This window comes from Loxodonta africana, chromosome 5 (assembly GCF_030014295.1).
Source record: "Loxodonta africana isolate mLoxAfr1 chromosome 5, mLoxAfr1.hap2, whole genome shotgun sequence".
Taxonomy (NCBI): Eukaryota; Metazoa; Chordata; class Mammalia; order Proboscidea; family Elephantidae; genus Loxodonta; species Loxodonta africana.
In genome coordinates this window covers 81,034,492-81,050,572 of record NC_087346.1, presented here as the reverse complement: position 1 = coordinate 81,050,572, position 16,081 = coordinate 81,034,492, and the positions used below count along the sequence as shown (strand labels likewise).

Genomic DNA, 16,081 nt, shown 5'->3' with positions numbered 1-16,081 from the left:
AGCAAAACATTTGAACGCCAGAGCAGTTGAGTTTGGAAAATTACTTGTCAATTCAGGATGATACTGAAAACACATTTTATTTCAGCATTTATAGAAAATCTTTTGTTGGATAGTATTTTTATAAAAATTCTTTTTATTTCAATGTATTGATGGATCACTGCTTTAACAAACTGACTTAAGTTTTTATTATCCCTAGTATCATCTGTAGAAATTGGTTTTAAGGCTAACTTGCAAAGCATAGCTTAGTTCCTTCATACTTGGGAGAAGGATCTGGGGATCAATTCAAAATGGCAACTTCGACAGCTACTAAAAACAACAGTTCAAAATGCTCTATGTAAGGCAGAGTTCATGTATTTCTTAACTTTAATGGACAACGATGCTCTAATGTCTCTAGATACTTCTTTCAAAATAGCTAACAGATAAGTTCTGTTTTGGGTCTTGGAAAGCTTGCCAGTTTCCTGAATGACTCTGCTTTTTACATGATGACTTAAAGGAAAAGGATATAAAATAACTTGCCACAAAAAGAACAGAGTACTAATGTAAAACGTCATAAAAAGGCTGACAAGTTATTTTAAAACCCAAGAACCTCTCATGCTTATTTCTACTCCTAACATTCATTTAAACCATAATTTCGTATAAGCAAACTGCTTTTGATTGAATAACTTATTTTAAAATCCCTTTGACCCATTTCTGTAGAGCCAGGTTAGCAGTATCTGTATTGTGTTTTTCATCATGGAAATCATGCAAATGACAGTAATAGCAGTGAACAGCAGTAGTCACGGCAGCAGTAGTAGCAGCAGTAGTAGTGATATTTATAACCAATCGCTTTGCTAAATTAAGTCTCACGTTTATAAAATAAATTAGTAGATCACACAACAAAGAAAACTATGTAATGCCTGGCACATAGAAGATGATTAATCAATATTTGTTGAATAAATTAAATGAGTAAAAAGAAGTTTCTTTACCTCAAATGCTGACTAACAAGCTTGTGAAATTTTAGTGACTCAAAAAATTCATCAATGCTTCCTGATGAACCTTGCTGATGATGCAGCTATTGCAGAAAGAAGCATTTGTTGATTAAGACAATGTTTTGATGTTTTTGTGCTACGTGCCTCTCTCTTTCCTGGTACCAACCAACTCAAACAGCACCATTATTTCAGAAGAGTTTCCCCAGAAGGATTAGGAACTTCTGAGCAATCTTACTAAATAAGCCAGGAAATAAATTTGGGTGGGTTATCTATGGAATAAAAAGTGCTTGTCTAGGGAAGCCAATACGATAAATATAGTCAATACTAGTTTTGGGGAACTTGTGATAGACATACAAAACAAAACAAAAAAATACTTGCAATAATGCTGTAGATCTTTATATATTGCTCTGGAAAATCATTCTGAGCTTACATTTGAATATAGAGATTTCTTACTTGTGAATTAGACAATGTATCAAGCACTATACTGACATAGGAAATGCTGGTGGCATAGTGGTTAAGAGCCATGTCTGCTAACCAAAAGGTTGGCAGTTTGAATCTACCAGGTGCTCCTTGAAAACCTCATGGGGCAGTTCTACTCTGTCATTCAGGGTCACTATGAGTTGGAATCAATTCATCGGCAATGGGTTTGGTTTCTATTTTTTTGGATAATGACATAAGAGTAAGAAGTTCTCACTCACAAAGTACTAGAAAAGGATCCCCTTTGCTTATTCTGTTTCCCACTGAGCTTCTCTCTGCAATTCACTCCACATTCCAGTTCTCAGAAAGATATTAATTTTCAACTGAAGCTTTTCCTTTAGGCTTGCTTCTTAGAAAGAGCCCTTGTGGCACTGTGGTTAAGTGTTTGGCTGTTAATTGAAAGGTCAGCGGTTTAAACCCACTAGCTGCTTCATGGAAGGAAGATGTGGCAGTCTGTTTCCGTAAAGATTTATAGCCTTGGAAACCCTATGGGGGCAGTTCTACTCTGTCCTATAGGGTCACTATGAGTCAGAATCGACTCAGCAGCAAAGGGTGTGTTTTTTTGTTTTTGCCTCTAAGAATATGAATTTCTGGGTGGGAGAGGTGGAAAATCATCTTAGTTGAACATTTTCTACTGCTTGACTCTAAGTAATCAGAAGAAAAAAATGAGATGGAGAAAAATGATGAATACATTTTTTAAAAAATCAGGACTGAAGAACTTCACTAGCCATAGTGAGTAACTCACCCACACTTCTGTCAGTTTGTCGTACTATGGGGACTTGCGTGTTGCTGTGATGCTGGAAGCTATGCCACTGGTATTCAAATACCGGAAGGGTCACCCAGGTTTCAGCTGAGCTTCCAGACTTAGGCAGACTAGGAAGAAGGACCTGGCCGTCTACTTCTAAAAAGAATTAGCCAGGAAAACCTTATGAATAGCAGTGCACCATTATCAGGTATAGTGCTGGAAGATGAGCCCTTCAGGTTGGAAAGCATTCAAAAGATAACTGGGAAGGAGCTGCCTTCTCAAAGCAGAGCCCACCTTAATGCTGCGGATGGGCTCAGGCTTTTGGAACCTTCGTCTGCTGATATGGCATGACTCAAAATGAGAAGAAACAGCTGCAAACCATTAATAATCAGAACATGGAATGTATGAAGTATGAATCTAGGAAAATTGGAAATCATCAAAAATGAAATGGAATGCATAAACATTGATATCCTAGGCATTAGGGAACTGAAATGAACTGATATTGTCCATTTTGAATGGACAGTCATATGGTCTACTATGTCGGGAACGACAAGGAGGAATGGCAGTGCATTCACTGTCAAAAGAGCATTTTAAGATCTATTCTGAAATACAATGCTGTCAATGATAGGATAATATCCATACACCCACAAAGAAGAACAATTAATACAAACATTGTTCAGGTTCACTTACCAAACACTAAGGCCACAGATAAAGAAACTGAAGATTTTTACCAACTTTTGCTGTCTGAAATTGATCGAACATGCCATCAAGATGCATTGATAATTACTGGAGATTGCAATGAAAAAGTTGAACACATAGAAGAAGGATTGATAATTGGAAAATATGGCCTTGAGAATAGAAACAGTGCCAGAGATTACCTGATAGGATTTTGCAAGGCCAACAACTTCTCTACAAATACCTTTTTCACCAACATAAATGGTGACTATACACATGGACCTCGCCAGGTAGAATATACGGGAATTAAATTGACTGCATCTGTGGAAAGAGATAATGGAAAAGCTCAATATCATCAGTCAGAACAAGGCCAGGGATCGACTGTGGAACAGACCATCAACTGCTCATATGCAAGTTCAAGGTGAAGCTGAAGAAAATTAGCACAAGTCCATGAGAGCTAAAGTATGACCTTGAGTATATTCCACCTGAATTTAGAGACCATCTCAAGAATAGATGTGATGCATTGAACACTAACGATTGAAGACCAGATGAGTTGTGGAATGATATAAGGACATCACACATGAAGAAAGCAAGACATCATTAAAAAGAAAGAAAACACCAAAATGGATGTCAGAAGAGACTCTGAAACTTGCTCTTGAACATAGAGTAGCTAAAGTGAAAGGAAGAAATGATGACGTAAAAGAGCTGAAAAGAAGATTTCAAAGGGCAGCTCCAGAAGACAAACGTTAAGTATTATAATGACATATGGAAAGACCTGGAGATTGAAAACTAAAAGGGAAGAATGCTCTCTGCATTTCTCAAGCTGAAGGAACTGAAAAAAAAATTCCAGCCTTGAGTTGCAATATTGATTCTTTGGGGAAAATAGTAAACGACTCAGAAAGCATCAAAAGAAGATGAAAGGAATTACAGAGTCACTATACCAAAAGAAATTGGTCGACAGTCAACCATTTTGGGAGGTAGCATAGGATCAGGAACCAATGTTACTGAAGGAAGAGGCCCAAGCTGCACTGAAGGCACTGGTGAAAAACAAGGCTCTAGAAATTGACAGAATACCAATTGAGATGTTTCAACAAACGGATGCAGCACTGGAAGTACTCACTGGTCTATTCCAAGAAATTTGGAAGACAGCTACCCAGCCATCAGACCGGAAGAGATCCACATTTGTGCCTATTCCAAAGACAGGCAATGAAACCAAATGTGAAAATTATCGAACAATATCATTACCATCATAAGCAAGTAAAATTTTGCTGAAGATCATTCAAAAGCAACTGCAGCAGTACATCAACAAGGAACTGCCAGAAAATCAAGCCAGATTCAGGAGAGGATGTGGAACAAGTGATATCATTGCTGATGTCCGTTGGATCCTGGCTGAAAGCAGAGAATACCAGAAAGATGTTTACCTGTGTTTTACAGACTATGCAAAGGCATTCAACTCTGTGGATCATAACAAATTATGGATAACATTGCGAAGAATGGGAATTCCTGAATGCTCAACTGTGCTCATGAGGAACCTGTACACAGATCAAGAGGCAGTCGTTTGAACAGAACAGGCGGATACTGTATGGTTTAAAATCAGGTGTGTGTCAGGGTTGTGTTCTTTCACCGTACTTATTCAATCTGTATGCTGAGTAAATAATCTGAGAATCTGGACTACATGAAGAAGTACTCAGCATCAGGATTGGTGGGAGACTGATTAAAAACCTGCGTTACGCAGATGACACAACCTTACCTGCTGAAAGTGAAGAAGACTTGAAGCACTTACTGATGAAGATCAAAGACTACATCCTTCAGTATGGATTACACCTCAGCATAAAAAAAAAGAAAGAAAATCCTCACAACTGGACCGATAAGCACAATCATGATAAACAGAGAAAATATTGGAGTTGTCAAGGATTTCATTTTACTTGGATCTACAATCAACATCCATGGAAGCAGCAATCAAGAAAAAAAAATTTCATTGGGCAAATCTGCTGCAAAAGATCTCTTTAAAGTATTGAAAAGCAAAGATGTCGCCTTGAAGACTAAGATGTGCCTGACTGAAAACATGGTGTTTTCAATTGTCTCATATGCATGTGAAAGCTGGACAATGAATAAGGAAGAATGAAGAAGAATTGGCGCCTTTGGATTATGGTGTTGGTGAAGAACACTGACTATCGAACATATTTGTCTTGGAAGAAATACAGCCAGAAGCTCTTTGCAAGCAAGAATGGCGAGACTAAGTATCACGTGTTTTGGACATGTTATCAGGAAGGATCAGTCCCCGGAGAAGGAGGACATCGTGCTTGGTACAGAGTCAGTGAAAAGGAGGAAGACCCTCAAGGAGATGGATTGACACAGTGGCTGCAACAATCGGCTCAGTCATAACAATTGTGATGATGGCACAGGACTGGGTAGTGTCTCTTCTGTTGTACGTAGGATCTCTATGAGTTGGAACCAAATTGATGACACCTAAACAAAAAAAAATTTTTTTTTTTTTTTTTTTTAACTACAGTCAGTAACTGTTAAGTAACAGGGAAAATTGGCTTGAAAGCTTTAAAAAAAATGGTCAGGAAAATTGTTTAATTTGTTCAATATTTTGGTAAAAAGTAACTTTGAACATTTAATATTTTGAGAGTTCCTTCTAGAATTTTCAAGTTACAGAAAAAAACATAAAATAAAATGGGAATTTTAAATGACTTTATGTAAGGCTGGTATATAGCTGTAACAGGAAGACAAGTTGTGACCCCAGGCCACCTGTGTCTGTCTCATCCTTTATTTCTAGCCTTCCAAATCACCTGTACCACAGGGGCTTTGGTTCATGTGGAGTTTGGTCTGGGAACTGTGGCTGCTTAGAAGGAAAAGGGAAACTTCCCTTCATGTACTACCTGTTTATTGATTTATTCACTAACATTTTTTTAGGACCTATTTTACTGTGTATCCTATATCCTACATGCTGTAGGATTCATGAAGCATTCAAAGGACATGGAGCACTTACCTCTGCCTTCCAAAGTGTACAATCCAGATAAAGAAGCAAGTCTGGTGGACGGGACAAAGATTGCTATCAGTCAATAACACATATAAGCAATCAGGTAATGCATATGTCCCTATACGTATCTCTGCGAGCCATAATCTATTATCATGTGAATTTGAGACTGAGACACTGAACTAGAATGTAAAAACTGAGGAATAAATATTTCATTGCAATTTGTAATAGTGCAAAACTGGAATCACCCTCCACATCGTCAGTAAGATGTGGATCGGATGATTACTGACCGTGCTATGAATGCTCTGCAACCATGTAAAATAATGGGGCAAAGCTACAACAAAGTGGCGGGAAAGCATGTTGAACGAATATTTTTGAGGGACAAGAGCAAGTTGTATAATGATCCATATAAAAGAAAATAAATACTGGGCCCTGCTTTTCAGGGTATACTCAGATGGCAGAAACAAGTAGTTTATCTTAAAATACAAGAATGAGTTTTACGTCCAGGGTCAGGATGAAATTCTAAAAGATAATAACATTCGAAAGTCATAAAAAAGCCCATAAGCTAATATCCAAGGTGTGACTTTGATCATGATTGAATCATATTTTATCCACACACTCCAAACCAATTGCAACACTTATCAAAACCAAGATAGGAAACCCTGTTTTTCTTGGCAACCCAACTGGCAACTGGAAAGGGAAGAGAACTATCTCTTCCAAGGGCTACGTGTTTATGTTTTCAGGTGTTCATAAAGTGTCTAGCAAACTTATACGTTGCACTATGGGAAAGGTAAGAAATATTGTTACATGGTTATACAAAGGAAATACGTGTATTATTTCAGCCTAATTCTTCCCTCCTTAAGTAGTGTACGTGTAAGGGAGAGAGATATTGAGCTGGGGAGAATGGGAGTATGAAGTGAACCACAAAATGCAATTTAACAGGAACTCTAACTTGCATGGTGTTTATCTGGGTTGGGCACAACTTGGCACCCTAAGAAGTTATCATTACATACATAGTTACCTCACCCCTCCTCCCCTTCTCTTCCTCCTCACTGGCGTTGCGGGACCGTATATAAAAGCCTGAAGAGTCCCTCAGTTCAGGACTTCAGCTCACCCCCATGCTGTCTCCTGGCTCTGGGAACCAACTCTAGCAAACCCTTCACCATGAGCCTCAGGCACGACACTGCCTCTCTTTGTACCAGTGCCAGGCGGTTTGGTGTCCTACAGGTGTGGCTGCTGCTGTCACTGCTCCTGACAGCACTAGTTCCCTGTACCAGCCAAGAAAGTAAGAGAAACTTGGGGAAAGCCGAAGGTGGAGGCTCAGCTTCCCTGAAGCTGCGGCTGCTTCTGCTGTAGCTGTGCTTTCAGGCAAGACAGTTCTGGAGCTCTGGGGGCTGGAGAATGTGGCCATACTAATAACTTTAAAAGGAGGAGCTATACTTAATGGTCACTTAACATATGTCAGGCCTTCTAGGCTTACTAAAAGACTTAAAGACTTAACAGCTCATGTTCACAGTGGCCTTATGAGATAGGTAAATTATCCTCAATTTGCTAATAAGGGAACTGATGCAACAAATCAATAGACAAAAAACTGCTGCCATTGAGTCTATTCTGACTCATAGTGACCCTATGGGACAGAGCAGAACTGCTCCATAGGGTTTCCAGCTGGAAACTGCTGACCTTTCGGTTAGCAGCCATAGCTCGCTGTAGCTCTTAACCACTGTGCCACCAGGGCTCCAATCAATAGAGGAGAAGCCTTATCTTATAAATAGTCATGACCACTAATAGAGTCACATTTTCTACCCCAGCTAACTACGTTGAAGCTGAATTGTATGCTGAACTGCGCTGCATGTGTGTGAAAACCACTTCTGGTGTTCGTCCCAGTTACATCAACAATTTGCAGGTGATCAGGGCAGGGGCCCACTGCGACAAAGTCGAAGTAATGTAAGTCCTTGCTTCTGTACTATTGACTCATTAAGGAAGCCCTCCACCTCCATCCTCATACACTCCTCCCCACCTACACTATTTTCTCCAGTCCCACTGATTCTTTCTGATAGTCCAGTCATGGCACTCATGGATAACTCTATTCTCTCTTTGCAGAGTCACTTTGAAGGATGGGAAGAAAATCTGCTTGGACCCAGAAGCTCCTGTAATCAAGAAAATAGTCCAGAAAATTTTGCAAGGTGATGGATCAGCTGCTTAATCTGTTCATTTTATACCAAAACTTCTTCTCCTCCAGGAAGGGTGGGTTTAAAAAGTGTTGGATTCTAGAGTTCTTATTTACCCAGTGTACTTATTCCCATTGTATTAACCTTTGGATAGGTCTACCACTGTGTCTCCGAAATCACATTTTACTCCTAGAAGGCTAATTAAAAGATGCCTGAGAAAAGATGAAAGTAAGCAAGCCCAGTTCCCAGATGCATAGTTTAACTTCTTAACTCTTGGCTAAAGAAGTGCTTTGCGTTTCTTTATTTGAAAATATCTTTCCAAATACATTTGTGGGTCAGCTTATCTTGCTTGACACTGCACACGCCCGTGATGATTAACATATTTCATAATGGTCAATGATGTTAGGGGTCACACAGTGCCCAGCATAGAGTAGTTGTTCAATAAAAGTTTGTTAATAGATTTAGGAACTTATTAGACTTCTTCAGTGTCTAGTTCTAGGATATCTTGCTCAAAGTATTCTCTGAAAGGTTTTTGTAATGTTTATTTTAGCCCTCAAATCCTAAAATTAATAAAGTTGTAGAGTATGAATCTTGTAAGCAGTGGTGATTTCCTTTAAAATGAATACATGTAACAATAATATGACAAAGAATATGAAATGAAAAGGTATTAATATGCTCTATGAAGCCCTCCATTATCTTCTGCAAAAAAAGAAAAAAAAATGAAAACGATAGGTTGTACTTGATGTTAAATGTTACACTCTGGCATGTTTGCATACATTTTCATTTACTTAACATCTGCGTGGTTACGGTTTTAGTATTAGAGGCATCTTTGCACATAAGTACAATGGAGCACTTAACCTTTACTAGACTATTTATGTTTCCTTTTTAATCAGCAGACCTTCATTCATTTCTTAATCCCTAAAATATATACTGACATAATTCTTCTAGAAATATTAATATGAAATCAAAATTTGCTATTGCTTTATTATCATATATTATTAATTTTCAGAGAATTGTTAGCAAAAAGAAAAAAACCTAATTCTCCTCTTTTTATTTTTGCACACTGGTATTTCACAATATGGTCAATAAAACTCACTAATTGATCTGCACCATTTTTAATATAGTATAATGATAGATAATAATGTTAAATCTTTTAATATGCCAGACATTTTAAGTGTTCTGCACTCAGGAATTAAATAATTCTTACAAGATAGCTGTGATCTGGTTAACAGCATATTTTGTGGAACAAAAATAACTGGGTAACCTGGTTCCAGTGCATGCTAGCTGTGTAACTTTGGGCAGGTTGTTTCACTTCTCTGTGCCTTAGTTCCTTTGTCTCTAAAATGATGATAATAATATTGCCAACCACACAGAGTTGATGTGAGGATCAAATGAGTTAATAATTAAAAGGGCTTTGACTATAGCATGGCCCACAATAACCCATATGTAAATGCTCGTTGTAGGATAACATGACACATCTAGGATGCATTAGCTCCCTCAGACCCTGCTTTGCCGCATCAAATCTAAGAGACATCATGCCAGAACTGCATGGTACTCACAGGTCATCCCCGATTTCTAGATAGCTAGGAGGCCCTTAGAAAAAAGGGAACTAATAACTGACACAGACTGCTCCATAGACATCATGTCCTTCCAATCAGAGCCTTAACACGAGATAGCACATGGTAGCACTTACGACTCATAACAAGAAGAAGACAGTACACAATAAGAAAGAAGTCCTACCGGCTTAAAAGCTCTCTGGGTGGAGATGATGACTCTTCCATGCCCACCCCATTTTTTGTTGTGGATGAGGGACTCAAATGGGACACTCACAGGACATGCTGATCCCCACTGGCTTCTAGAAACTCTTCTGGAGGACATAAAGAACTCTTCCATACAAGCTCTCCACCTGGCTCCGTAAGTGGGGACACAATGGGAGCCTGCCTTCTACAGGTCTCTCCCTGGCCAAGCAGGTCCACTGAGGTGGGCTGTAAGCTTAATTCTACCATGTGCTGACGGTAGCACCATAGCTGAGGACAGAGAGAAAAAAGAAGCCCTTTAGAACATTCCACACCCAGGAGTTATCCAGGGCTGAGCAGAATGAACCCACCTATTTCAATACGCCCCAGCCTACTTGACTAATTGTATCTTTTTAACCCTGCTTACAAACATCAAGCCTAGGGGCAGAGGGTGGGGGTGTTTTCTGCGGTCCACCGCATCATGCCGCCCTGGCTTCCTCAGGACGGAGGTGTGGTTAGCCCAGAAATTTATCTTTTTAACCCTGTTATCAAACAATGTCATGCCTCAGTGGGGGTGGTGTTTTGTTCAGAGGCCTAAACATGCCAGCAGGGAAAAGAATGGAGAAAACATGGCCCCCTGGCTTGTACGAGAGACTTCGTTCTCAAACTAGTGATTATTTTTTATTATTACTATTAGCATCACCAGTATTACAGAGAAGAAAGGCTGAAGTTCAAAGAGATTAAGAAACTTGCCCAAGATCAGACAAGGAGTGAGGGAGTGGGGATTTGAAACCAAGCTCTAAACCACTACATCACACCACTTCCTTGATAATTCTTTTTCTAATAAAGAGATAATATCATATATCACATGCTATTATGACATACAGAGTAGGACTTGATGCATAAATAACTTGATACATACATATTACATATAGTAATTATGGGAGAAGAAATAAGGTCAGCTATTTCCAACCTGTACATGGATTTTCGGGAGCATTCATATGTTGTCGTTGTCAGGAGCTGTCGAGTTGGCTCCAACTCACATGCATAACAGAACGAAACACTGCCCAGTCCTAAGCCATCCTCATAATCATTGCTGCGTTTGAGTCCATTGTTGCAGGTACTGTGTCAACTCATCTCATTGAGAGCTTCCTCTTTTTAGCTGGCCCTCTACTTTACCAAACATGATGTCCTTCTCCAGGGATTGGTCTCTTCTGATAACATGTCCAAGGGAAGCAAGATGAAGTCTCTCCATCCTCACGTCTAAGGAGCATTCTGGCTGTCTTTCTTCCTTATGGATAGCATTCACACACTAAACATGTCATTTCACAAACTTTGCATTAAGGGCTCCTTCTATTATCTCTTCACTATTATAGGCTTGATATTTAAAAATGTTTTATCTAAAAAATAAATGCATTTATTAAGTAATGTTTAATCAAAACTATACATAAACAAACGTGATAAAGCAGTAAATATAGATTGCAGTCGTTTTCATTAGTTTTTCTCCAGTAATTCAAAATAGCTCAGGCATCATCTCCTTTACGTCTCTAGCGGTTCCCTACTGAAAACTGACAGGGCCAGTTCCTGAGATGTGACACAGTGTTTTCAATATACTTATGCCTTCTGAGATGCAGTGTCTTTTATTTTTGTGTGCACATAGCGAGGTATTCAGTTTAGACGCAGAGAGAAGCTGGTTTAATTGTCACTCACTACACTCTGCATTCATTTACACTGCAAATACTGAAATTAGGGCAAAGATTGTACAAACCCAGTATGCTGCCCACATATCCAGGACTCCTTCTCCTAACCATTCCCTCTGCTGCTAATCTAGTTTGAGGCCTCAGGTTTCAGTTCCATAAACACTTATGAATTACATCATGTTCTGCATCAGCCATTGTGTTGGATGCTAGATATTCAGAAACATAGGTCACAGAGAACTGCTTTTGAAGAGATCACTGTCTGGTGGGAGATATTAACAGGTTAAAAAATATTTACAATATACATAACACATGCTAATATAGAGGTATGCTCCAGTTACAAGCTGGAACAGACACATGAGCAAGTCAAAGCCTCATCATCTTCAACATTTATTATTTTCACCAATGTAGCTACTTTGTATTGAGTCCCTAGTGGTGTATTAGAATAGCAATAAGCAATTGTCATGATCTCTAACCTCATAGAGTTTTCTATTTAGGGAGAGAAATACTTCTAAATATACATATACATATAAAGTGAAAAACCAAACTCTGTTGAGTCAATTCCTACTCATAGAGACTCTATAGGACAGAGTAGAACTGCCCCACAGGATCTCCAAGGAGCAGCTGGTGGATTCGAACTGCCGACCTTTTGGTTAGCAGCCAAGCTCTTAATCTCTGTGCCACAAGGGCATGCATATATATTTGTGTTATAACACAAATATAGATTTGTGTATGAGTGTGTGTTTGTGTATATGTGCATATATTACCTGTGAGAAATAGGAAAAGCAAAGGGTGTTACAAGGTAAAACAGGGGAACACAATCAGATTTAGTTGTGAGGGAAGGCCTTCTGAGGAAGTGATATTTAAGCTGATACGAGGAATATGACTAGAATTTAGCTAATTGATGAAGGGGAAAGAACATTTCAGGTCCAGGAATTAGATAGCATATCCTTGCAGAAGACTGGCCCTGCTGAGCATTAGGGAATCAACTAGCTTCAGGGGAGCAGGGTCCTGAGGCCAGCTCTTCACCAATGTTAGTCAGTCAGGCAGTCTGACTTCGGAATGAGGATGCGCTTAACCCTGAAAAAGAGCCAAATTCATTCTTTTTTAGGGAAAGGAAGGTGCTTCATGTTGATCTCTCTGCCTTTCCTTGCCGGATTCTGGTGCACACCCTCACTGTCATCTCCACAGCATTTCCACACTCATTTGTGCTCCCAGACGCTCTGTGTCCTCCTTCAGAGAGCATCACCGTAACCCACTCACAGTGCGGTCCACCTCACCCTGTCATTGCTACTGCCCAAGGACATAGCAGACACTTGAGAGCAGTGCCCTGCAACCCCCCCCTCCCTTGTCTTTTCTTCCCGGCTATTATCCTTTTTTTTATTATCCAGGGCTGAGCCGAATGCAGTAAGATTCAGGGGGACTACATTTTTACAAAAATAATGCACTCAAATATGGTTTTTGTAATTCTTCTCAGAGTAAGAGAACAAAGGAGGGTGATAGACCCCACTTCCTATAGCATTTTGGAAAACGATTGCTAGAACCAGGTAGATACGCCCAAGAGACTGGGGAAGGCCTCCACATTTAGGGAAAATTCAGAAGGAAGTCATCCCCTAAAGATTAAATTCAACTTTTTAGTCACAGAAAAGAATTACAAACAACACACTGTCAACACACACAAAACAAATTCAACTCAATATTAATCAACAGCAAAAATCAGGAGTTTATGGGCAGTTCTTGGTAATGCAGTTGTGAGTTGAGAAGGCAACACAAAAAGTCTCAGTCCTGAAAGTATATGCAGTATAACTTGCAACATGGTGACTATGAAGAACTTTACTATAACATGTAACAAAGAAAACACATATCTTAGTTCAAGTGCTTGTTTCTATCTCTTAAATGTGCCTGTATCTGTGTTCCAGCTGGGGTAAGGATCCTGCTAGGAGCTTCCAGCCAAGGCAGCAGAACGTTAGCTTTTTTTTTTTTTTATCTTGGCTGGCCAGAGCCCAACTCTGTTTCACAAGTGTCTCCAATTCTGCACCACAGGCCTCCACACTCCACCCCAGGCTTCCGGACTGGACCGACAGTGGGGATAAAATAGGCCTGGAGCCACTTGCCTGCAGAATCCCTGCCTTGACTTCCCCTCAGCATTCCCATCCCGGTGAAACCTCTGCGACATGAGCCTCCCAAGGAGCTCTGGCGCCTGGCACGCTCGGCCCAGAATGAGGCCACTGCTCCTGGGGCTCCTGCTCCTGCCAGCCATGGTGGCCTTCGCCAATGCCAGCGGTAAGAGCAAAAGCAAGGCGGGGAGGGATGGGGGCGGTGGCGAAGGGGTCCGGGAATTGCTGGGGCTGGAGAGGAGTCATCAACTAGTAATGATAAGAACTGTACTTTATTGAGGCTTGCCAAGTGGGCAGGCACTGTGCCAAGCGCTTTAGTGCATTTTACGATTTAGTCAGTATAACTTCTTTCTGAGAAAAGTATGATTTGTGGATAAGGAAATGAAGTCCAAACGCAGTGGAAAAGATCCCGAAGGTACTCTTAACCACTCATGGAGTTACCGCTCCTTCCCTCACCCCTGTACCACCGCTCCCTCATCCCCCCTCCTCCCCTCCACAGCTGAGCCTGCAGAAGAAGACTCAGACCTGCGTTGCTTGTGTGTGAGTACCACCTCCACGGTCCATCCCAAGCACGTCATCAGCCTGGAAGTGATCAAGGCTGGACTCCACTGTCCCAAGGCCCAACTGATGTGAGTCTTTGCGCTGCTGCATCCCTGCCCACCCTCTGCCCCCTCTGCTCATCCCTATCTGCATCTAATCCCCTCCTCAAGCCCAAAGACTGCAAGTTTCTCTTCTTCTTTTTTCCCTGGCAGAGCCACTTTGAAGAATGGGAGGAAGATTTGCTTGGACCAGCAGGCCCGCTTGTATAAGAAAATAATCAAGAAACTTTTGGAGAATTAGCTACTAGCTGCCTAGATCTGTATATTTGCTACATAACTTCTTTTTTTTTTTTTTTTTCACTTTCAATCTAACTCTGAAAGAATCCTCTGATGTTTACATTAGCCTTCAAATACTAAATAAACAAAATAGATCAAGTTGTGGCATGTTTAAAAATATTTCTTAATAACGGAGCAAAGAAAATAGTGGTAACAGTCACAGTTTCATGTAAGAAAAATCTCCAGAATTTTATGGAAAAAAAATATTTAAGGGAGGTTTGTTAGTAAAAACTGGTTTTCCTTGGAGTTTTATGTTAGCTGATACATGTATATACCTGCATTTAATCTCTGCCCATTTAGTTTTTTCACCTTATGCACTGTCACTTAAAGTATCTTTTTAAAGTAGATACAAGTGACTTCCCTGACTAAAATCTTCAAGATCTGTGCTCCCTAGCACGGCACATAGCTTGTGCCACGCTTACTTCCCTTCCTGAGCCTTTGTTTCCTCATCTGTGAGACGGCCATTTTGTAGTGCCTCATAGATTATCGTGAGCACTAAATGATATGATTGTCAAAGCTGAGCAGTACACATGGTTAAGAGCTCCACTGCTAACCAAAAGGGCGGTGGTTTAGACCCAAGCCAGAAGTGCCTTGGAAAAAAAGGCCTGGTGATCTGTTTTCAAAAAGTCATAGCCATGAAAACTCAATGGAGTACTGTTCTATTCTGACATACATGTGGTCTCCAGGGGTTGGAATAAACTTGACAGCAACTGGAAGGTGAAGAAAATGAGATGATATATGGAAATCTATGCTTAAAAAAATTTGCAACTATTAAGTATTATGACTGCTATCAATATTGCTCTCAATGAACCATCCCAGTCAGTTTGGAGTATTAAGTAGGACATTTAACAGAGTGAGTGAAATAAAAATTTCTGAAATCAAAAGAACTCTGGAGAGAATAATTTGGAAATGAGGTGTGGTTGATAAGATACTGTTTTTGTTTATTTAGCTTCTGCTGCCTGCCTCAAACAACATACTTAGTTGGATTCAATAATTAGTAGGTCTGACTCAAAGGGTCATAACAAATTTTGCAAAGTCATCCAATGCTGGTATCATTTTAATCCTCACTTCAGAATTACCTTGGTCTAACCATCCTGAGAGTATTTTCAAGTTGCTGCCTTTATCAGCAAAGGGCATCTGGGTAGATTATTGCTGGCAGGAAAAACCCAAGTCAAACAGTAATTTACTATAGCTCCTTGCTGTGCAGACATTCATGGAGTGACACAGTTTGAACATTCTTAAACTTTTTTTTTTTTAAGCTGGCTGGAAACAGCAGAAAATGTCCACAAACTAGGAACTTATGGTATAGTTCGACCCCTATCAACATAACAAAACCACCAGAGGGATATTTTGCTCTTGGAGATTGTTCTGTAGTTTTGTAATGTTTGCTCGTTTTCTTTCTAAGGCCTTCGTGGTAAAACTGGTTTCCTCTTCAATGCATAGAACATTGGGGGTTTAGTTGGTTTTGAAAATATATGTGTATTTTTTTCTCATTATAAGACAATGAATTCTCATTCTAGATAACAGAAAATAAAGAATACAGAAATAAAACTAATTTCACCACTTGAAGGCATTCTTTTCCTTTTTCAAAACAGTAGTTGTTTCTTATGGTTATAAGATAAACTGCTTATTTTTAAAAT

At 39.8% G+C, this 16,081-nt stretch overlaps 2 protein-coding genes across 2 annotated transcripts; both read left to right on the top strand.

The window, feature by feature from the left end:
• The first annotated feature begins 6,940 nt into the window (after nt 1-6,940).
• Nucleotides 6,941-8,940, top strand: PPBP (pro-platelet basic protein). The gene is made up of 3 exons (XM_023553357.2): nt 6,941-7,133; nt 7,657-7,792; nt 7,949-8,940. The coding sequence occupies exons 1-3, from the start codon at nt 7,013-7,015 to the stop codon at nt 8,049-8,051; spliced, it is 360 nt and encodes a 119-aa protein (XP_023409125.1). The 5' UTR covers nt 6,941-7,012; the 3' UTR covers nt 8,052-8,940.
• A 4,562-nt stretch (nt 8,941-13,502) lies between these two features.
• On the top strand, nt 13,503-16,060 carry LOC100663246 (platelet factor 4-like). Its single transcript, XM_003414220.4, has 3 exons — nt 13,503-13,732; nt 14,066-14,195; nt 14,319-16,060. The coding sequence occupies exons 1-3, from the start codon at nt 13,624-13,626 to the stop codon at nt 14,404-14,406; spliced, it is 327 nt and encodes a 108-aa protein (XP_003414268.1). The 5' UTR covers nt 13,503-13,623; the 3' UTR covers nt 14,407-16,060.
• The last annotated feature ends 21 nt before the right edge of the window (nt 16,061-16,081 follow it).

Bases quoted from the DNA above. Each gene is read 5' to 3' on its own strand.
- PPBP (XM_023553357.2), top strand. From the start codon at position 7,013: ATGAGCCTCAGGCACGACACTGCCTCTCTTTGTACCAGTGCCAGGCGG. The intron at 7,134-7,656 runs GTAAGAGAAACT...TTTCTACCCCAG, and splicing joins TCCCTGTACCAGCCAAGAAA to CTAACTACGTTGAAGCTGAA. The intron at 7,793-7,948 runs GTAAGTCCTTGC...CTCTCTTTGCAG, and splicing joins TGCGACAAAGTCGAAGTAAT to AGTCACTTTGAAGGATGGGA.
- LOC100663246 (XM_003414220.4), top strand. From the start codon at position 13,624: ATGAGCCTCCCAAGGAGCTCTGGCGCCTGGCACGCTCGGCCCAGAATG. The intron at 13,733-14,065 runs GTAAGAGCAAAA...TCCCCTCCACAG, and splicing joins GGCCTTCGCCAATGCCAGCG to CTGAGCCTGCAGAAGAAGAC. The intron at 14,196-14,318 runs GTGAGTCTTTGC...TTTCCCTGGCAG, and splicing joins TGTCCCAAGGCCCAACTGAT to AGCCACTTTGAAGAATGGGA.